The sequence below is a fragment of the Vipera ursinii genome, assembly GCF_947247035.1.
Source record: "Vipera ursinii genome assembly, chromosome: 7".
In the NCBI taxonomy this organism is placed as follows: domain Eukaryota; kingdom Metazoa; phylum Chordata; class Lepidosauria; order Squamata; family Viperidae; genus Vipera; species Vipera ursinii.
Genome location: NC_139521.1, coordinates 55,558,068 through 55,581,168, shown reverse-complemented (window position 1 = coordinate 55,581,168; position 23,101 = coordinate 55,558,068). Strand labels below are relative to the sequence as shown.

Below are 23,101 nucleotides of genomic sequence, written 5' to 3'. Positions count from 1 at the left end.
ATGTAAGCCTGGGATATCCAATAAGCAGCGCTCGACCCTGTCCCACCTGCACTGCACTCACCAACCAAAATTTAGCAATAGGCTATATGTGAATTCTGCTTGTTGGTAAAACAATTGTGAAATGGATTTTAGATTTCATCTCTGTTTAATGCCTAATGGTCTTTAAATCTATGGTTTGTTTGTTAAATATGGTCAATGATGTAGACCAGTGGTGTCAAACTGCCAGCCCATGGGCCGGACGCATCATGAAGAAACCATGCCCACCCCATTGCCGGCAATGGCAAAAAAACATGAATTCAGAATTTGCAGACGCCCCACAAATGGTCACCTACATTGAGATTTTATTGTACAGTAAAGGTTGTAGAATATAAAAAATGTAGTTTTTATTGATTTACTATTAATTCAGTCCAAAAAAGGAATGAAATGGATGGATGATATTGAAAGAGTGCATGGTGTGGAAGATATTATGAGGTTGATCCCTGGCACCATTGCTGACAATTCCTTTTCCAGGATAAAGGATCAGTAAGCCATTTTTACTTAATATACAAACTTAGCATATTTTGATTAGTATATACATTTACATTTTTAAATCACATAAATTAAACCATCATGTAGCCTTTTGGATAGATAAGGCTTCAGCTGAGCACTTCCATTCTTTTTCTTTTTTAACAAATTGAGGCAAAATATTATTATAACATTATAATGTGCTGTTATAAAATAAAATTAAAATATTCATTGCTCTATCTAGCATACTATATTAAATATTTATGCACACAAGTTTTGAAATTAAGTTTAAAAATAATGTGTTTTTCTCCTTGCCCCTCAAAATGAGTTGAAGTTTAAAAATTGCTAATAATACAACTGACTGCTTTTTGGACAGAAATTGGTACTTTAAACATATTGGTCACTTTTACCCATTATTGAATACACCTTTTTTCCTAATCTTGAGAAACAGAAGATCCAATAGTACAACAGTTGTACTTACGGGAGGTCCTGTGAAAAGAAAACAGAAGAAAAGAAGAAATACATATAGACTTGTGAGCTTTTAAAATACTAATATTATTTGAAGATTAGTATTATTCATCGCTAAACATGATCACTATTAATTATTTAAAATTATTTTCAGCATCAATACAGCATTGAAAATAGTGCTTCAGATTTTATATAAATGTAGTTCCTTTTCATTATTCATTAAAACAGTATCGCTGTTTTAAGAGTTACATTAATATTAATGAATTAATTCCTTAAAGTAGAATTCCTTAAATTCTACTTTAAGGACTGAAAAAAGTCAGGTAAGGCTTAAAACCATTTTTTAATTCATTCTGAAGTGCCATACTCCTAACATTTATATTCTTCTCAGGTAACATTAACCTTATATTCTACCATCCATCTCCCAAGTAAACTCATATTAATTTTTTCCCATAGCATTTCATTTTAGAATAAAGGTAGAGTTGGTTGGATCTACATTTTTGCCATCTATTTTTGCCAAGATGAAAAAAGAGCCAAAAATTATTCTTAAATGTCCTCTCCTTTTTTATTTCTCTTGTGCAAGATCCCTCTTAAAATGAAGCAATATTAGACATTTTCCTAATTTTTTACACACCATTCGTGAGACTGTCACACAACATAAAATATTTATTTTAGCCTTATTAAAAGAGGTAGTGATAACCATCAGATCAATGACTTTATTATTTTTTCTTTTTTCTCTTGACTTCATGTTGCAAAAAGGCATTTAGAACAGTGGATATTGAAATGTGATACTAATCAGCTAAAGTAATTTCTTGATTTTATTGGCCTTAATCTAAAGATATATTTAATACACAGGATCTTTTTCCTAACAGAAAACAATTTAGTTTTCTTTATTAATGTCATATATTTAAACGCATACCTTATTGAAATCCCTTATTAAAATCCCCAAAATTTAATTCGTATGTGACACAAGCATGATGTTTTCCTGCTCTTTTCACCTCTGATCCAATGATGAGGAATAAATTTCTATGTTGTGTTTTATACCTTTTATGTTGATTATTTTATTGTTGAACTACATAACAGTGTATGCAAATAGAGCTAAAGAGTAAAATTACCACGGGCCAACTCACAACAGAACAATTCAATTATTTAAAACAGTTTAAAAATTATTTTAATTTTTGTCATTCACATTTCATTTTATCCCATCTTTTCATGCTTTCTTTAATGATTTAATTCCACCATTTCTTCTGCGGCAAGTTGTTCCAAGGTGAGTTGGCCTAGACCCCTTTCCAGGCACTTGGAAATTTCATTCTCAAGTGCATCAGTTGCCATGGCAAGTGGCAAAAGATTGAAAAGCTGTAGCCCCAATTATCTATAGGGCAGAAGTTGTTCAAGGCAGTCCTGTTTTATTATCCCTTTTGTGTTCTATAATAATCTCTCATCCCTCATTGAGTATAGTTGTTGAGTTAACAAAGGCAGCCAATAAACATCATTAACTTAATCTATTTGCAAACAGACCAGAAATAATATTTTTATATTATCCAAAGAAAATGCATTACTTTTATGTTTAAAAACTTACCAGTTTCTCCTCTTCTCCCTCGTTTACCTCGTTTACCAGGAGGACCTGAAAAGAAAATATTATATAATTGGTAATATTGGAATACAGTTTTCTAATCTCTTTCAGAAACTGCTTGTTAACTGTTTTTCAGTTATTAAGAGATATTTGGATCAACAAGTTTGACACATTGGGTAAGTTTCTTTCAATCCTTAGCAAAAGAATTGAGAATAAATAGCAAAGGGGTAATTAAAACTTTGTTTTTAGAAAGTTACAAATGTACTAAGGGTCCAGATAAATTTGAAGTAAGATTTTCCCTTGTTTTCCATTGGATAGTACTTTTGTTTTTGAATATTTTAAAAAATAAGTTAAAATTTTAAAAATTGGACACTGGGAGATTACAATTAAAGGAGAAGAATATTGTAAGGTGCTTGGAGTCATCTATTTGTGATTCGGGTAGCCATATACTTTTTATTTTTTTAAAAAAAAACACATTTGACTTATACTTACAGAATGAAATAATAGTCATAGAAAATATCTGACAGTTTTTGAATAAGCAGGAATTACAGTTCAGAATGATAACAAGCCTGTTTTTAAACCTCTCATATCCTCTTGCATTACTTCTCTTTGAAGAGGAGACACTATTTCCCATTATCTTTAACTTTCAAAGTGTCCATTGATTATTTTTGCCTGTTTATGTTCTCTATATTCCTGCCTTCTGTTCAGATAAATCCAGCTATTTAGCCTGGAATAATGACTAATTAGGGACGTGGTTGCTCAGTGGGTTAGGACGCTGAGCTTGTCGATCGGAAGGTCGGCAGTTTGGCGGGTCGAATCCCGAGTGCCGCGTAACAGAGTGAGCGCCTGTTACTCGTCCCAGCTTCTGCCAACCTAGCAGTTTGAAAGCACGTAAAAATGCAAGTAGAAAAATAGGGACCACTACGGTGGGAAGGTAACAGCGTTCCGTGCGCCTTTGGCGTCTAGTCATGCCGGCCACATGACCACGGAGATGTCCTCGGACAAGCGCTGGCTCTTCGGCTTTGAAACGGAGATGAGCACCGGCCCCTAGAGTCGGAAACGACTAGCACACATGTGCGGGGGAAACTTTACCTTTTACCTTTAATGACTAATTAAGAAAGTAGTGGGAATGCATAAAGACAAGGTTTAGGTTTATATAAGTGTTTTTTGGGGGGGTTCTGTGTTGGAATCCAGCATAAGTCCACCTGCCACTGGTATGTATTACACTGTAGATTACTCTCAAAGGAGGAAACTGGCTAATTTCAATTCACTGTTGTCTGTTTCCTGACTTACTTGATTTTGCTTTGAAATTATTAATATATGCCACCAGGATAGCCAATAACAATATAAATCTATATGTAGCAAACATACTGTAATTCTGATTCTTCATAAACATGTATCATCTATGTCTGAATTACCATAAAATATTATACTTTCTGTTTCTTGAGTTAAATCAAGATTAACTGGTTTGGAAATAAATTGAAACTCTTTTGCATAAGCCATTTTCTTTATATGGGCAACTCCATCATTCCACAAAATTTTTCACTTTTAATAAAGTTCCTATCAATATGCTCTAGTTATCAGCCTGCCTGAGGACAACTTGAGACAGGTTCTTTATTCAAATATAGTAGAATCCCAGGTGTGACATTTATTTCCATTAGCACATTACACCTGTGTCATGCTAATGCATTAACTTACAAGTAGATCTCTAGCTGCAATTTAATGTGTTGGTTTTAATCCACAAAACCCTTTATAGCTATGCATCTTGGTACCTATGGGACTGTCTTTTCCTAGCAGAATTATTCCTATCAGTGGATTCATCTCAGGAAAATCTTTAAGGGGTTCCCCATTTTATAAGGCAAAGAGGCCCTACTGGTGCTGTTTTTCCATTTCTGTGGAATAGTCTTCTACTTGAAGCTAAATCAGCTTTGTTAATAGTTTTCCAGAAGCTGATGAAAATGGAACTCTTCTGAAGAATATTTTGCTATTAGGTTATATAATTTAATATGTATGCAAGTATTTCTCAGGCAATATTACCACCACCACCTCAGTCCCTGGCCTGATGGGACGGGGTGGGATTTTATTACTACTTCAATTTTAAATCTGTATTATTATGGGCATTGTTTAATTATGTTTTAATAATTTTAATTTTTGTATCCTATTTTTATGTATTGCCCTGTTCACCGCCCTGAGTCTCTTGAGAGAAGGGCGGTATATAAATTAAATAAATAAATAAATAAATAAATAAAGTTATTCCCATGTATCTTTACTCTTTTATATAGGAATGTATTTTAAAAATACACTAAATTCACAGTACTTAATTGTCTGATGCATATATTCCTTTCTAAATAGGTTCTTGATTGTAACACATTACAGCATAATAAACCACTTACTGTCAGTCTAATAGCACACAGTAAAATGATCCCAAAAAAATAAATTAAAACTTTTCCAGATGATTACTTGATATCTTTTCATGGAGAAGATTTTTTATTACAAAAGTGCCATTGAAAAAGTAGTCTTATGTCAGATTTTAACAGTAATGTTTAGCAGGGGAACAAAATATGAAGCCCCAAGCAGATGTAGTCCCAAATCCTGGAGTAAAGTTCCCAGAGACATTTCCAAATTTGTACAAAATTGTAGCTGTTAATGTGGTAGAATAGAAAATTATTATATGCATGATTGGAAAGTAATTCAATTTAATTGTAATTAAAGTGTAAATGTTAATTAATTCCAGTCAAATCTAAGAGCTGAGGTTTACTCAACATGCTACCTTTATTCAAAGTCAAGTGAGACCCTTGCTCTGGAAAAAGTTGTGCTCCTTTGATGTATGCTACAGTTATAGATAGATAGACAGACAAGCAGACAGACTGACTAATAGAAAATATTCTACATGCATATTATATTCAAAATAATGTAGTTAATCTTTATTAGATGACAGACCTTCATCAGTACCTAGAAGAACAAAATGTATATTAACTAATAAATACTTCTAAACCAGAGAAGTCCTAATTTCAAACTATAGTTTTTCAGCCAAACATACAGTATGTGACGTGAATGATGTGATTAAATAGGAGATTTATGTGATGCTCTTTTATTTATATAGCTTGAGAACGTCCTCAAGCTTCTAGTTTTTCTATATTAATCATTTTAACGTCAGTCCACATATCTAAAAATCCAGAAATGCAGCATTCTATTTTTGAAAGTGAAGGGACGCAGTGGCTCACTGGGTTAGGATGCTGAGCTTGTCGATCAGAAGGTCGGCAGTTTGGCGGGTCGAATCCCGAGTGCCACGTAACAGAGTGAGCGCCTGTTAACTCATCCCAGCTTCTGCTAACCTAGCAGTTCAAAAGCACGTAAAAATGCAAGTAGAAAAATAGGGACCACTACGGTGGGAAGGTAACAGTGTTCCTTGCGCCTTTGGCGTCTAGTCATGCCGGCCACATCACCACAGAGATGTCCTTGGACAAGCGCTGGCTCTTCAGCTTTGAAACAGAGATGAGCACCGGCCCCTAGGGTTGGAAGCAACTAGCACGCATGTGCGGGGGAACCTTTACCTTTACCTATTTTTGAAAGAGACCATTCTAATACATGAAAAAGCTACAAAGCTGACTGCACATTTTATGAGTGATTTCTTAGACATAAAAATAAGAATGAAATAAAGGAAATGTCCTTCCTCAAAATTATACCATTTTTGAATCTTATACATCAAGTTATCACCATCAGGTTCTCCTGTTGTCTATGCCCCGCAGGCCCAGGTTCAGTCAGTTGGGAAGCCGTATTCTGGGTCCCATAGACTAAAGAATTTCACCTTGCAGGACACAGAAATACATCTACTTTGCTCTAATTCCTGACCAGTGGAATGTTCTCCCCCAGAGTTTCGTGTGGTTCCTCCATTCAGGAAACTGTTGAAGACATGCTTGTTTTCCCAGGCCTTGCAGCCAGAGTAGTTGTAGAGCTTTGCTTTGAGTTTTGCTTTGTTTTTAGTTTTGTACTGTGCTTTTCTGGTCTGTTGATAATAATAATAATAATAAGTTGGAAGGGACCTTGGAGGTCATCTAGTCCAACCTCCTGCTAAGGCAGGAAACCCTATACCATTTCAGGCAAATGGCTGTCCAGTCTCTTCTTAAAAACTTCCAGTGTTGGAGCATTGACCACTTCTGGAGGCAGGTTGTTCCACTGGTTAATTGTTCTAACTGCCAGGAAGTTTCTCCTTAGTTCTAGGTTGCTTCTCTCCTTGACTAGTTTCCATCCGTTGCTTCTTGTCCTGCTTTCAGGTGCTTTGGAGAATACCTTGAATCCCTCTTCTTTGTGGCAGCCCCTGAGATATTGGAACACTGCTATCATGTCACCCCTCACCCTTCTCTTCATTAAACTAGACATACCCAATTCCAGCAACCGTTCCCTGTATGTTTTAGCCTCCAATCCCCCAATCATCTTTGTTGCTCTTCTCTGTACTCTTTCTAGAGTCTCGACATCTTTTTTACATCGTGGTGACCAAAACTGGATGCAGTATTCCAGGTGTGGCCTTACCAAGGCATTGTAAAGTGGTATTAGTACTTCACGTGGTCTTGATTCTATCCCTCTGTTAATGCAGATGTTGCATTTTCCTTTAAGTTTATTTTTAATTGTAAGCCACTGAGAGTCATTTGGGGGTTGTGGGCAGTATGTATTAAGTAAAAGAAATATAAACAATCATAATATAAAATATAAATAAATATATTCTGGCTCCATTTTCCCAGTCAATTGTAGTGGTATTAGTCTGTTATAAGAAAAAGGCAATCCTAGCTGACAACTCTTTTTCATTCCGGCTTAAGACAGAACTTTCTCAGAGGCTTCAGAAACATTTGTTGAAAGTTTGGAATAAGTCAGGTTAGGGAAAAAGAGAAAGATAAAACAGTCATATTTTTAAAAAAATATCTCAGTGTTATAGTCCAGACTGGATTCCTGAATCACTGAGATTAAAGAGATGATGTACTGACTTCTTTAAAGAAAGCACGGCATAGTAGAGTCCTATGTTCAAGGCTACCTTCATCATAGAACTTACTAAATGACTTAATGTCAGTCACTATTTTTCAAATTCATTTAATTCACAGGATTGTTGTGAGGAGAAATTGGTGTATGCATACCTCCATCCTTCAATTTCAATGCTTAGAAAGCACCCAACCAATTTAACAAATTAATAGAATTATCTACTTTGATAATTCAGGATAAGGGATACACAGAAACCAGCAAGTCTAGCCTAAAGTGAGCAAAAGGAAGAATCAGCAGAACTTATTCATTGGAATAGGTATTATTTATTTATTTATTTATTTATTTATTTATTTATTTATTTATTTATTTAATTTATATACCGCCCTTCTCTCAAGAGACTCAGGGCGGTTAACAGGGCAATACGTAAAAGACAGATACAAAAGTTAAAATTATTAAAACATGATTAAACAATGCCTATAGTACAAATTTAAAATTAAAGTCATAATAACAAACCCGCCCCATCCCATCAGGCCAGGCCCGCTTCCTTAAAGAGATGGGTTTTAAGGTCGCGCCGGAAGGAGCGGAGGTCGGGCGCCATCCGGAGCTCTACCGGAAGATGGTTCCATAAGTCCGGTGCACCCGCAGAGAACGCTCTCCCCCTGGGGGCCACCAGTCGGCATTCTTTGACCGGCGGCACCCTGAGGAGGCCCTCTCTGTGGGAGCGTACTGGGCGGAGGGAAGTTGACGCCGGCTGCAGGTGCTCCCCAAGGTATTCTGGACCCATGCCATGGAGGGCTTTGTAGGTCATTACCAACACCTTGAACCTCACCCGGAAGACAACTGGCAACCAATGCAGCTCGCGGAGCAAAGGTGTAACACGGGAGTATCGGGAGACCCCCGACACAACTCTCGCGGCTGCATTCTGTGCCAGCTGGAGCCTCCGAGTGGTCTTCAAGGGTAGCCCCATGTAGAGAGCGTTGCAGTAATCAAGACGAGAGGTCACGAGCGCATGAGTGACCGTGCGCAAGGCATCCCGGTCTAGATAGGGCCGCAACTGGCGCACCAGGCGAACCTGGGCGAACGCCCCCCTAGTTACAGCTACAATATGATCTTCTAAAGAGAGCTGTGAATCTAGGAGGACTCCCAAGTTGCGAGCCCTATCTACAGGAGGTAATGACTCACCCCCCATAATGAGGGGTGGGATATCCTGAATATCCCGGGATGCCGGTACGCACAGCCACTCCGTCTTGTCGGGGTTGAGACGAAGCCTGTTCCTCCCCATGAGGTCATTCTCATCTATTTTTAAGAACTTTTGTACATCTATCTTTTTAAAAAAACTTACATAGTTTACAAGGTTACATAGTCATCTCGGCAAACACAGAAGTAGCCAGTGTCATGTATTTGATAGACATGACTGAAAGACAGCTGGAACAAGTAGATATAGTTATTCTACACCAGCATGAAATGAAAGCCTTCTCATAGTTTCAGTTTGTCATTCCCTTGTGATACTACTATGTCATAACAAGTCATTTCCTTATGGAGATATAAAAACATTATTAGCAAAAGAACAATCTCATTTATGTGTCTTCAAGTACTGACAGTTGATTTGTATTGCTAATTGTGTTATAAGGGCAGTTGCCAAATGACATTTATGGTAATTGTAGTCAGACAATTGCATTGCAAAATAAATAGCTTAGGAGTTCGTTCATGTTCTAATACAGTTCCAAGTGCACATAGCCAGAAATAGGTTTTAATAAATTGAACTGAACTTAATTCCAGGCAACTGTGTTTATAGAATGGTATAAGGAAATCTTTGAAGTCATAGGCCTGCCTAATTATGTTAAATGTATTCAAGGCTGAAAGTAATTGTATTGTGTTTAAGTAAATGCAGTCTGTTGCCTTCAGTATGTGAATGTCAAACTGCCAGCCCCTGGGACGGATGCGTCATGGCGAAACCGTGCCCACCCCATTGACGGCAATGGAAAAAACTTGCAATATGTTGCGACATGTCACGTGCTGTTGCGAGTTTGACACCCGTGATTTATAGCAATATCTAGCAAACCTTGGTTAAGCAATCTTGGTTAGTACTTGAAAGAAAAATCATGATAAATATCATAGATGCAAACTAGATTAGAAAGTAGAAAACTTCCTGGAAGAAGGAAATACCAAATCACTTTCTTTTTGTTGCCAAGAAATCTATGTGAACATGCCCATTAAGTTTTCATAGTCAACTATGTTTTGTTTTATAAGATATAGAAAATCTAGCAACAATATAACTGGATCCAATTCTAGTAGTATATAAAATGGTTTCTTCATATACTGTACCTTTTTTTGAATGGAAGATAATAATGTATCTGCATATTGAGGAGGAGGAGGAGGAGGAGGAGGAGGAGGAGGAGGAGGAGGAGGAGGAGGAGGAGATTTGAGAAAGAAAGTGCTCCAAAGCAAAATTTATATCATTTTATTCTGTGAGGTTAGTATGTATTAATTAACATCCTTTTAATTCTTGACTTGTTATGCTTAAATGAACTCTCTTGCAGTAAATTTGATATTCCACTTTATTTTTAAGCCAAGATTGACAAAACCTTTGTGATGCCAGTAACAATGTAAAGTGGCCACTGAACTCAGGAGTTTCTTATTTCATTGACTGTGAAATCCAATACTTTAATATTAAATGTGGCACTTAGTGTCAGGCATGCAGACACTAGAATAATCTCGACCAAAGTAGATATGCAGGCCACCCATTTATACATAAAAGACTACCAAAGCCCAGCCAGGCAGATGGCTTTCAAAGATTTATACAAGTATTCCCCTGTTCATAATGAGTATATCATTTGTAGAAGAGCTTAGTAACAGCTGCAGAATTGTGCCAAACCTTTAAACAGGCACACCCACATATACAGACAAGGTATTTATTAATTGTTATAGATTTGTAAGAAACAAATATGTAAGGTACAAAGGAGTGTCCTAAAACCCTTTATCAACAAGTTGCATGATAAGTCTAATATATTTAAAAGAGGGGATTTGTAACTACATTAGTGAGCCAAAATAAATGAATGCAAAAAAGAAAAGAAAAAAAAAAGTTGGGGGGGGAGAATATAGTAGGTCCTATTTGCCTTGGGAGTACTGTTTGGAAAAACTACTAATGCAAATTGAAGTTGTTTAGCATAAAAGAGAAATTATTTTTCCTGTTCAAGATAGCTTTTGCTTGTAAAGCAAATAGGTTTTAGCAAGGATATTCCATTTGTTAGGGTAAGCAAAAAAAAGATACAGAAATGCTGTCATGCATTTAATTGATTTCAAATACATCTAGACAATCTTGGTGATATAATGTAGCAAAGTATAGGAATAAAGCAGTGATTAAAAAGAGCACATAATAAAAGTGAGTAGAAAAGGATAGCTATAATAGAGTACAGAGAGCCACAATTAACTCTGTTTCTTCTCTCTATAACAGCTGGTTCATCTGCTTTTTATTAACACTACATTCCACATCTCTTCTCCCCTTAGGTGCACCAAGGGTTTATTTTAATGTGATCCTAGTCCCTTCCAAGTCTACCGATATGGATTAAAGCTTCCTACCATACCATCCGAACATTTGTAGGAACTACCATTAGCCACTCCTCTGCATGGATGATATCTATACAGTACTAAGAGTGAATCAGACATCAACTGTCTTATCCACCTAACATGGATCTACGGTGAGAACAGTGGGTGTTAATTGGACTGGAGAATTGGGGTCAAATGGTAATTAAGAAAGAAAAGGAAGTTGGTGACTTCCGGTGGCTCCGCGGCGCCGGAGACAGCCTTCCCGGGCTGCCCGCGGCTCAGCTGTGTGATTTTTCGCCCGAAACAGCGTCGATCAGCTGTTCGGGCGAATTTGAAGCCCCCTCCTCGGGAGAAGAGGAGGGGGTGAGCCCCCAGGTAGGGGTCGAGTTCTCCGGGGCCGCCTGAGCTTGGAGCTTGGGCGGCTGAAGGATTGAACTCCCCTGTAGCCTGGGCTGCTCCCAGCTGGCTAGCGTCTCTGCTCCGGACTTTATGGAGCAGAGCCAGGCGTCTGCGACCATCCCTGCTTGAAGGAGAGACTATGAAAGGAAAAGAGCAGGCAGAGCAGTACAAGAGGGAAAGATGAAGAGATGAAGAGGATTATTTTATTTTACTCTCAAGCTTGATGGACTTTGCTTAAAACTTAAAGTGAAAGTGCGTCACAATTGTAAGTAAAAGATGGCGGCTAAACCTCCCCCTAGAACTTTTCGGAGTGCTGGAAATTCTCCGGTGCAACAACAATCATTACTGCAGGCGTTGCATTCTCCTGATGTATTGACATCGAAGGATCTTGAAAAACATACCCAGTTAATTTTGGAGTCAATGGGTGTTAAATTTGTACAGATGGAGGAGAAATTGGAGAAATTGGAGCAGAGAATGGAAGAAAGGATGGAGCAGAAACTTAGAGAGATGAAGGTAGACATTTTGTCCTCAGTGCATAAAGTAGCTAAATGTGTGGAGGTGCTGGATGACCAAGTGCAAGACTTGACTCAAAAGAATGCTATATTAGAAGCAAAAGTATTGGAAATTGAAGATTTAAAAGACAAAATGGATAGCGAACAGAGTCTGGCTCAATTTTACCAGATGCAGTTTGCTGTTAGAATTAGAGGCCTAAAAGAGAATATTAAGGAAGATTTAAAGCAGCTGGTTTCTGAGGCTTTTGAGGGGGTATTGAACCATCCAGCATCTGAAATAAAACAAGGCATGGACAAAGTGTTTCGTGTGAATTCGTGGATTGCTAAGCAGAGAAAGTTGCCTAGAGATGTGGTGGTTTATTTTGTAAAAAGGGAAATTAGAGATGAAGTTATACAAGCTGCCTATGATACTAAAGTTGTGATTGCTGGTCAAGAAGTTTTGGTTCTAAAAGAAATTCCTCCAAAGATTTTAAAGAGAAGGAAGGACTTTATATTTCTTGTGCAAGAGCTCAAGCAAAGAGATATAAGGTTCAGATGGGAGATCCCAGCTGGGTTGAGCTTCATGTATGATGGCAAAAGGTACTGTTTGGGTACTGTGAAGCAAGCGCATGATTTTTACAACAATGTTTTAAAAGCAACCCCATCAACACTTCTGGAAGCTGCAGAGGGATCTGGAGAAGGAGAACATCAAGAGGATGAAGATGGACAGATAGACGAGAAGGGTACAGGAGGAGATCAAGCTGCAACTCTTTTGGATGATCCTAGAGAACAGAGGGTGACGCGTGCTGCCTTAAAACGCTCAAAAAAGATAAAAAAATAAGACCAGTAGAAATCTATGGAACTTCCACAATATACTTATAGTCAAGTGGTAGTTGTGTTTTTAAGAGTTTTGGGATGATATGTATGGTAACAGAATTTTCAATTTGGAATTAATGGACAATTTACTACAGAGGAAGAGGAAGAAAGTTTTGTGGGTTAATGCGGGTTAATTTGTGTAAGAACTATCTATTATAGCCTATTTTGGCTAGAGAGGTTAATAGGGATAGGTGCTTGTGATGTGTAAGTGAGAATATGTCTAGGTAATAGTGAATTGTGGAAGAACATAGATGGGAATGATGCTAGTTTTCTTTTCTTTTAGTTCTTTATACATATTTAGTATTGTTAAGGATTGGTTTACTCTATATAAGCTAGAGAGTGATGGATTTTAGAGTTTATAATTGTTAGTATATGATTGTTTATGATTGCTTTTTAGATATATACCTTGTATTTTGCTCTGGGAAGTCGGGGGGGAGGGGGGGAGGAGGGGAAGTAGAGGGGGGGAGGCAGGGGAGGGAGGAGGGAGAGGGGGAGGGGGGGAGATAGGGGGGAAGTAGGGAGGGGAGGAGGGAGGGGGAAGGGGGGTTTTTCAAAGGAAAATTGTATTTTAAAACTTTTCAATAAAAAAAAAAGAAAAGGAAGTTAAAATTGATGGGGTGGAAATACCAGCAGACCACAAAGTAGAACATAGACCAGCTACAGTTATCTTGGTATCCCAGTCACATTGGAACTTTGATGAGGAGGCAAGGGAGACACCATCATCCAAGTACTATCAAAGAATAAGACAAAGCATCCAGCCATACATCAGTAAGATGGCACCACAAGATGAGTTGATTAAAGAATGTTTGAGGCAACAGTAGACATGGATGAAAGAAGAAACCATGGAAAGACAAGATCCTGCATGTATCTTGGGATGATGAGATGTATCACTGACAGATAAATGAGGTAACAGATATTGGGAAATCCCACCAGTGGCTGGAAAAGCTTGGACTAAAAAACAACAGTGAGACATAGATCATAGCAGCACAAGAACAGGCACTAAACACCAGATCCATAGAAGAAGGGGTATATAACACTACACAGGACATGAAGTGCAGACTGAGCATAGAGTATTCAGGGACAGTCCAACATATAGAGACAGGGTGTAAGATGCAGACAGGAACAGGATACACTGAACAGCACAATCAATTTGCTGGCATGGAACATCTGCATAGCATATGGGTTAGATATTCCCAAGACAAGATGAAAGATTCCACAGAAAGTAGTGGAGATAAACAGACTAAGATTCTGTGGGCCTTCCATATCCAGACAGGCAGGCAAGTACCTGCCAATCAACCAAGTATTATGTAGTGGACAAGGAAGAGAAGTGGTGATAGATGTAGTAGTGCCAAGTGATAGCAAGATCAGGAAGGAGTATAAGAAGTTGGAGAACTACCAGAAGCTGAATGAGAAACTTTGGAAAGTAAAAGCTAAAGTGGCCCCAGTGATACCAGTGGTGGTAAATTCTATGCTGGGAGAGTGGCTTCAACAGGTTTCAGGAAGAACATCAGAGTTCTCTGTTCAAAAGAGTGCCACACTGGAAAACAGCTAAGATACTGTATTTAAAACCTTTAAACTCCCAGGCCTCTAGTAGGGGACCTAAGATTGAGGAGGACCTGATGGATCCTATAGAGCTGTAGATTAGTTCATTTTATAATAAAAATAGAACTGAAGGGCAAATGAGGCAAAGAAATGTGCAATTCACTTATTTAATGTACAATTTACAATCCCACCAACTCTGAAAGAGTATCTTTTGCCAAAATGCCTTTGAGAATCAACTACTAGGTCGCATCAATTTTATCAGAAAACAAAAACATTTTGAATATTTGCAGCCCAATGCTTTTCTTACACATATGTCTCCCTTCTGTGAAAAAGCATTAAAAAACTGTAGATGTTTTTGTCTAAAACAATATTTAAAACTCATGACAGTCAATAAGTGAAGGGCCCAGTCTTCCTGAACACACTAGTCATTTTGTGATAACCAGTGCTTTTTTGTAAAAGAAAAAGGTGCCGGAACTCACACATGTCATACAAGTCGCCTTGCCTACCCTACAAGGTTCCATCCAAAAAAGGTGCCGGAACTCCGTTCTGAGCGTTCTATGAGAAAAAAAGCCCTGGTGATAACACCCACAACATATACTCCAATGTAAAATGTAGCCATATACACCCACAAAAGGCCATGAATGAAATGTTTTTGATCTTAGGAATAGCATTGCCCTGTGACAGAATTCAGTGCCATTATTCTAATAAAAATATTAGTAAGTAGGTAAGTGGCTGACAATTTGTATCAAATAATTTAACTGCAGAAAAGGAAATAGTTTGGAACCACCCGTGAAGTTACATGAGATTGACTTGGTATTGTTAATGGTTACAAAGGACAGGAAAATGAAAGGTAGAAGCGAATGGTGAAAGCATTCAAAAATTGAGAATATCAAGTATTCATATAATCTAGCATGATTCACTACAGGATAATTTTAAAAATAATTTTATGCATCATATCAGATAAATGCAACACTATTTTCAAATACCAGTGATCACTTCAGTATAACAATACCTAATCAACAATTATCTAAAGGCCTCAATAAAAGTTAATAAAAGCCATTCTCTTTCTTCCTTTATTTTTCAGGATATCTGCCTCCACTGAAATGTTTCTGTAATAATATCTATGTAAGCTTGTGAAAGATAGTAGATAAAATCAAAACTATTTTAATGTAATCTAGAAATGCTTCCCGAGTACAAGAATTCAGAAGAAACTTTTAAAAATTCAGACGCACAAAATGTTGTATCAGAAAAGACGCATATAACTGAAGATTTCATTCAATGCCATCAAACTAGGCTGTGATTGTTATAACAAAGAACATCTGAATATTTTACATGTATCTGGAACTTGAAGGCATTTATGCCAACAAATACAGTTGTATAGGTTTCATTTTCAGTTTTCTATTCTTTTTTAAAAAACAACACTCACATCCACAAATACAAGCATAATTTAAAACACATACACACACACACACACACAAAATGACTTACTAGAGAAACTAATGAACATTTGAGGAAATGGATATTAAGGGACATTTATAATAATAATAATAATAATAATAATAATAATAATAATAATAATAATAATAATAATAATAAGTAGTAGTAGTAGTAGTAGTAGTAGTAGTAGTAGTAGTAGTAGTAGTTGGAAGGGACCTTAGAGGTCAACTAGTCCAACCCCCTGCTCAGGCAGGAAACCCTATACCATTTCAGGCAAATGGCTGTCCAGTCTCTTCTTAAAAACTTCCAGTGTTGGAGCATTCACAGCTTCTGGAGGCAGGCTGTTCCACTGGTTAATTGTTCTAACTGTCAGGAAGTTTCTCCTTAGTTCTAGATTGCTTCTTTCCTTGATTAGTTTCCACCCGTTGCTTCTTGTCCTCCCTTCAGGTGCTTGAGAAAATAGCTTGACTCCCTCCTCTTTGTGGCAGCCCCTGAGATATTGGAACACTGCTATCATGTCACCCCTAGTCCTTTTCTTCATTAAACTAGACATACCCAATTCCAGCAGCCGTTCCTTATATGTTTTAGCCTCCAGACCTCTAATCATCTTTGTTGCTCTTCTCTGTATTTTTTCCAGAGTCTCAACATCTTTTTTACATCATGGTGACCAAAACTGGACACAGTATTCCAAGTGTGGCCTTACCAAGGCATTGTAAAGTGTTATTAATACTTCAAGTGATCTTGATTCTGTTGCTGTTAGTTGCAAAGTCATGTCCGACCCATCGTGACCCCATGGACGACGTTCCTCCAGGCCTTCCTGTCCTGTCCTGTCCTCTACCATCTTCTGGAGTTCATTTAGGTTCATTTTACTCTGTTATGGTAGTCATTGCTGACTATATACAGGATGGTGTTCGTCTCCCTTTCAAGGTCATTGAGCCAGCACAGTGTGACGGGCCTTTCTGCAGTCATGGGACCCTAACCTATTTATCTACTCGCATTTGTTGTTGTTAGCTGCGAAGCCATGTCAGACCCATCGCGACCCCGTGGACAATGTTCCTCCAGGCCTTCCTGTCCTCTACCATCTTCTGGAGTCCATTTAAGCTCACGCCTACTGCTTCAGTGATTCCATCCAGCCACCTCATTCTCTGTCGTCCCCTTCTTCTATTCCCCTCAACCTTTCCCAGCATTCTCTGTACTCTTTCTAGAGTCTCGACATCTTTTTTACATCGTGGTGACCAAAACTGGATGCAGTATTCCAAGTGTGGCCTTACCAAGGCATTGTAAAGTGGTATTAACACTTCACGTGATCCTGATTCTATCCCTCTGTTAATACAGCCCAGCACTGTGTTGGCTTTTTTGGCAGCAGCAGCACACTGCTGGCTCATATTTAAGTGATTGTCCACTAGGACTCTGAGATCCCTCTCACAGTTACTACTATTGAGCAAGGTACCACCTATACTATACCTGTGCATTTGATTTTTCCTGCCTAAATGTAGAACCTTACTTTTTCACTATTGAATTTCATTTTGTTAGATAGTGCCCAGTGTTCAAGTCTGTCCAGATCTTCCTGTATCTTAAGCCTGTCTTCTTGAGTGTTGGCTATTCCTGCCAGCTTGGTGTTGTCTGAAAATTTGATTAGTTCCCCATCTATCCTCTCGTCCAAATCGTTGATGAAGATGTTGAAGAGCACTGGGTCCAGAACAGAGCCCTGGGGCACCCACATTTTTCTATCTTATTGAGTAGTAGGTTGTGATTTACTTTATCAAATGCCTTACCGAAGTCCAAGTAAATTATATCCACACCATTCCTCTGATCCACTAATTTTGTCACTTAGTCAAAGAATGCAATAAGATTTGTCTGGCATGATCTGTTTTTGACAAACCCATGTTGGCTTTTAGTAATGACTTTTTTGCCTCTAGGTCAGGGGTGTCAAACTGCTGGCCCGCGGGCCGGAGCATCACAGAGAAACCGCGCCCATCCCATTTTCGGCAATGGGAAAAAGTTCCGATACGTCGCTCGACGTCACGTGACGTCGCGAGTTTGACATGCCTGCTCTAGGTGATTTGTTGTTTGATTATCTTTTCCAGAATCTTCCCAGGTATTGAGGTCAGGCTGATAGGCCTGTAGTTTCCTGGATCTATTTTTCCCCTTTTTTGAAGATGGGAACTACACCAGCTCTTCTCCAGTCCTCTGGTAGTTCCCCAGTGCTCCAGGATCTTTGAAAAATATAGTTCAGTGGTTCTGAGATCACATCTGCCAGTTCCTTGAGAACCTTGGGGTACAGTATAATATATCTGGTCCTGGTGATTTGAACTCGTCTAGGCTGGACAGGTGCTCACTTACCATTTTCTTGCCTATCTTATCTGGATAATTTTTTATGAACATTAAAATTGTGCCCACCACCACAAATTTCCTATGACAGCCATTTAGTGAATGTGTCCACTATATAGTGTCGACATTCCATAAATGTTCCTAATGCTCTGTATTTTTTTAAAATTTATTTATTTATTTATTTATTTATTTATTTATTTATTTATTTATTTATTTAATTTTATCTCTATACCGCCCTTCTCCCGAAGGACTCAGGGCGGTGTACAGGGCAAATACAATATACAAAAGTTAAAAAAAATTAAATAATGTATGTCCTTCAGCCATGGAAGATTCCTGTGTAACTATGGGCACATCATGCTGTCTCAGCCATGCAGTATTGTGTGTGGAAAGATAAGGGGAAGCAGCACTACATATGCTACATTGAGCTTCTTTAAAGGTGGGATATTTATTAAATCAATCAATCTTCCTTCTACTGTATTGAAAGTATAGAGGAGAATGGTTTAGATTACTAGATTCTATCAGAGAGAAAAATCCTTGAACCTGGGTAATTTGTACACATCACTAGTTAACAATGTTCTGTAACTTAACCACATTTTCCTTTTAGTAAATCTGGTTTATAAGACTGTTGGAATCTAGCCTTCTTGGTAGTAAGGACCTGCAAAGGGTTTGACACCCATTCTCATTTACTTTCCCATTTATTCCTAGCCTTTGCTTTTTGTTTTTTAATCCGTTAGCAATCCAAAGGTCAGATCCTTTTAGTCTAAGGCTAATTCCTTGAGAGCTTGTGATGAAGAGCAATGTCAATCTAGTTACAGTATACAGATGTTGACAGGTTCCATCTAGCAACATGTACTATGGCTCTCTTAAACAGTTTTAAAAGATTAATGAAGCAGGATTTATTCTTGTGGAATCCATACTGATTAATGTTTACCAGAGATTGTTCTGTGTGTTTAATTGTTTTTTTCTTTGATTACAATTTCTACCAATTTCTGTAGATCAGTCGTTATACTGATTGGCCGGTAATTTCATAATCAACCCTTGCTCCTTTTCAAAGATCAATGTCATAGTAACTATCTTCCAGTTGTCTGGCACTAAGCCAGACTTCACTGACAAGGTGCTTATTTTTCCTAAGGGGTCAAATTTCATATTTGTTCAGAATTTTTGGATGGATGCCATCAAGACCAATGATTTGTTAGAGTGTAGGCTTCCAAGATGTCCTAGAACACTTTCTCTTCTTACATCATTTTGCCTTACTTGTTCCTGTTCCCTCTCTGGAATAGAGAGAAGTATCTGTCCTCATGTTCTATAGTAGAAACAGATGCTAATCATTCATCCATTCATTATCCATATTCTCCTTGAGGAATCCTTGCACTCATTTTTGTCCAAATAGCCCAACAAATTCCATGTTTTTCTTCCCCCCAAAAATATATATATATAAAGAGGTTGGTGTGAACTCATCATTCCTTTTCTTTTGTATTCCTTATTTGTTGAAGTTACATTTTTAATCCATAGTTTGGGCTCCTTTTTGTTCTCATTAAAAGAAGCTTCCCATTTTTTGGAGAAAGACTCCCTAACTTTTACAGGTTGCTGGACACTAATAGAAAAGGGGGAGAGCATTCTCTGTGGGCGCGCCAGACCTATGGAACTGCTTGCCGGTTGAGCTCCGGACGGCCCCCGACCTTCGCTCCTTCTGGCATGATTTAAAAACTTATCTATTTGAACAATCTGGCCTGGTCTGATGGGTTTAGGGTTGGATCTAATTTTAACATAGTTTTAATTATTGTATTATATTGGGCATAATTATTTAATTCTTTTTAACTTCTTTTTTAACTTTTGTATTTATATTCTGATATTTATTGCCCTGTACACCGCCCTGAGTCCTTCGGGAGAAGGGCAGTATAAAAATTTAATAAATAAATAACATAATAATAAAAAAGCCGCTTAAATTTTTCTACTTATCTTACCTTTTTAAGCATTTCAGGCTTTAAAAAAAACCACTGAGTTCTTTTTTATGTTGTGGGAGCCAAGCTGAGTTATTCAAAATTATTGTGGTTATAAATAAACCCCGGACATTACATAGAAATTAGGTTGTCCTTTTCACTCTCTGTTTTACCATTTTTTTTAGCAGTTCCCCTTTTATTGGCAAATGTGACTTTTCTGTTGGATCCTGCTAGGAACTTCAGAGTTATATGCACTAAATGTAGATAGTCAGTTTAGCAGGACAGTCATTCTCCCTCCATCCCAGGAAGAAAGCAATGGCAAATCATTTCTGAAAATCTTGCCAAGAAAACCTGTCTAGTCACTGACTCAAAAGCAAAAAAGGGAACAAAATATAGTATAGTTTTCTGAATGGTTTCATAAAACAACAGTTACATTTTGCAGCAGATCCTACTACTGTAACACTTAAAGATAAGTCTATAGTTGCTTTCCAGGCATCACATTCCAGAAGATCTCATCTACACACCCTCTCTAGCTATCTAAACATGTCCAATTCAGCATTTAAGAACCACTTGAGCCAAAAGATAATTCTTGACAGATATGACACTCAGGTCTTCAGTAAATCATAGGTATCCCAAACATATCATCTCTAATTCAGCTGTCAACTAACCTTGGCTAAAGGCTCCAAGACATTACTTGGCTAACTTGCAATATTAGCCCTGAGTCCTTCGGGAGAAGGGCGGTATACAAATTAAATAAATAAATAAATAAATAAATAAATAAATAAATAAATAAATAAATAAATAAATAAATAAATATTTTTAAATCAATAATAACAAATTAAAATAACAGCTAATTGCTTTCTGAAGAACAAAAAAAATGGAATTTCTATATATTCATGACCCAATACTTCAACTTTCTTTAACCACTTTGAGTTAACAGATACTTGATGATTTGTTTAATAACTGTAGTTAGTTGAGATATATGTCTGTGGAGATTCTCAGTCATCCAAGTCATAGTTGTCTCAAAGGTACTTTTTATCAAAAGGCAACCGGACTGTTTCTTCCTCAAGGGAGGAGAAGAAGACCTTTCTCTTTTTATCCCAGAAGCATTATCACTTTTGGCAGGTTGGTGGGAATGATTGAAGGATTAATTCTGAAAGGATTGGGGAGCGGGGGTTAGAAGGATCATATTTCTTTGCAGTCATCTGGTCATTATCACTCTCCCTGAGAGCTCCTGAGGCCACTTGGGGGGGGGGTGTCCATCATCCTCACCATCCTGCCAGAACTGATAAAGTTTCTTGGGGGGAAAAACCCAGTCCAGTTGCCTTTTGGGGAAAAAAGCACATTTGACTAGTTGAGATATATTTTCAGGCTAAACATTCACAAGCTCAGAACCTCACAAATTTCTCATTACTTTTTGCCCTGGATCATGAGCTCCAAGGTGTCTCTTCTTTTCTGAAAAAATGCTGACTGAGACTGTTAACTAGGGAAGTAGCTCCCATCCAATGGCAAAGCATTTGAGCTTTAGGTTGTCCCATTTATAGATATAATTTAGAAGAAAGGTAAAAGATTTTATGCTTTTCTTGCTGATCTGAGCCAATCCTTGAAAAGTGCAATCCTACTCATCCCCCCTCCTAACCTTAAACTAAAATACACAAGTCTTAAAGCAATACACAAGTTTAACATATGAAATAGTTACTTCTTCATCTCTTGTCAAGCAATAACATTCGATGTTAGCAGCGTTGACGCTTTAGGTTGTCCCATTTGTAGATATAATTTAGAATAAAGGTACAATTTTTATGCTTTTCTTGCTGATCTGAGCCATCCTAGGCAAAATCCTCAAAAAAGCAGGCTTGATTAACTGGGTCTCCTATATCTCAGCTACAAAAATCCATTCAACCACTAGGTGACAGCAAAGAATTTGAGCTTTTGCTATTGTTTGTTGCCATCTAGTGATCCCTCAGAATTGTGCAGCTTCCACAACAGAAGCCCTAGATTAGAAATATTTGATAGGACAATCACCTCTGATGATTTTACTTCGCATGTCCTCCTCTATATCAATAGTGGATTTACACATTGTTCTGAGCTAAAGTTTGCTTTACTATAATTTATGTTCAATATGCCATGATTGGCTGGGCTGTACAACACACACAAATCAAAACAACCATTTAAAAACTTAGCATGATATGTGACCTGCTCCAGAAATCCCTATATTTCTATTTATTTCAGCTGTTTTTTTTATTCTGCTAATATTTCTTAACTAACACAAAATTGTTAGATGAGGCAATGCAAATCAGGCATTTTACTTGACTCTGCTATTAACTATATAAAATTGTTTTGTTATTCTTGTGCTGGAGAAACGAACAACATATGCTATCAAAACATCTCATCAGTTCTATCCTTTGCAACAAACTGCACACTGCTGATTTTCTATTGCAGCACCAGCAGGTGATTAATGAAGCTATTTCACAAGCTCCTAAAGAATGAAGGTGAGTCCTGGGTCCTAATTACAAGTAGCAACTTATTCTAGCTGCATAGCATGTACTTTACAACGTGTATCAAGCTTTCACTTGAAAAGACAAACATAAAACATCTGGTACATAAAAGAAATCTTTCATCTCATACTTCTTTAATTATACTGTACCTTCAACTTTTAAAAATTGAAACTACATTATCTTTTCTTCCAAGACTACAAAAATTGTTCAAAAGCATTGCCTTTTCTTTGGTAATCAATAGGACAACTTTCAGTCATGGGTCTCTTTACAGTTCTGGTTTACACTGATAAATGTTGTATACAAACCTAAAATTAAAAGATACCAAGTAAATTAAGAAAGTAAGAACATAAAACAGATACTTGAAATGTAAAAAGTTTTAAGTGCTATCTTTAAGATACTAAAATGAATAAATTAGAATGAAAGAAATAAGGTATCAGTATTACTGTATTGTGATATCCTCACTTCGGAACCCCCTCAAATATTAGATATAAGAAAAAAATTATAACCACAACTTTTCAGTCATTTAGAGAT

At 37.4% G+C, this 23,101-nt stretch overlaps 1 protein-coding gene across 1 annotated transcript in view; it reads right to left on the bottom strand.

The window, feature by feature from the left end:
- The window catches only part of COL25A1 (collagen type XXV alpha 1 chain), a gene marked incomplete at its 3' end in the record, with an annotated part of 303,353 nt that overhangs the window by 144,257 nt on the left and 135,995 nt on the right, over positions 1-23,101 (bottom strand). The window contains exon 3 of the mRNA XM_083367097.1: positions 2,529-2,593. Coding sequence (XP_083223223.1) covers positions 2,529-2,593 — 65 coding nt within the window. The remainder of the gene's footprint in view (positions 1-2,528; positions 2,594-23,101) is intronic.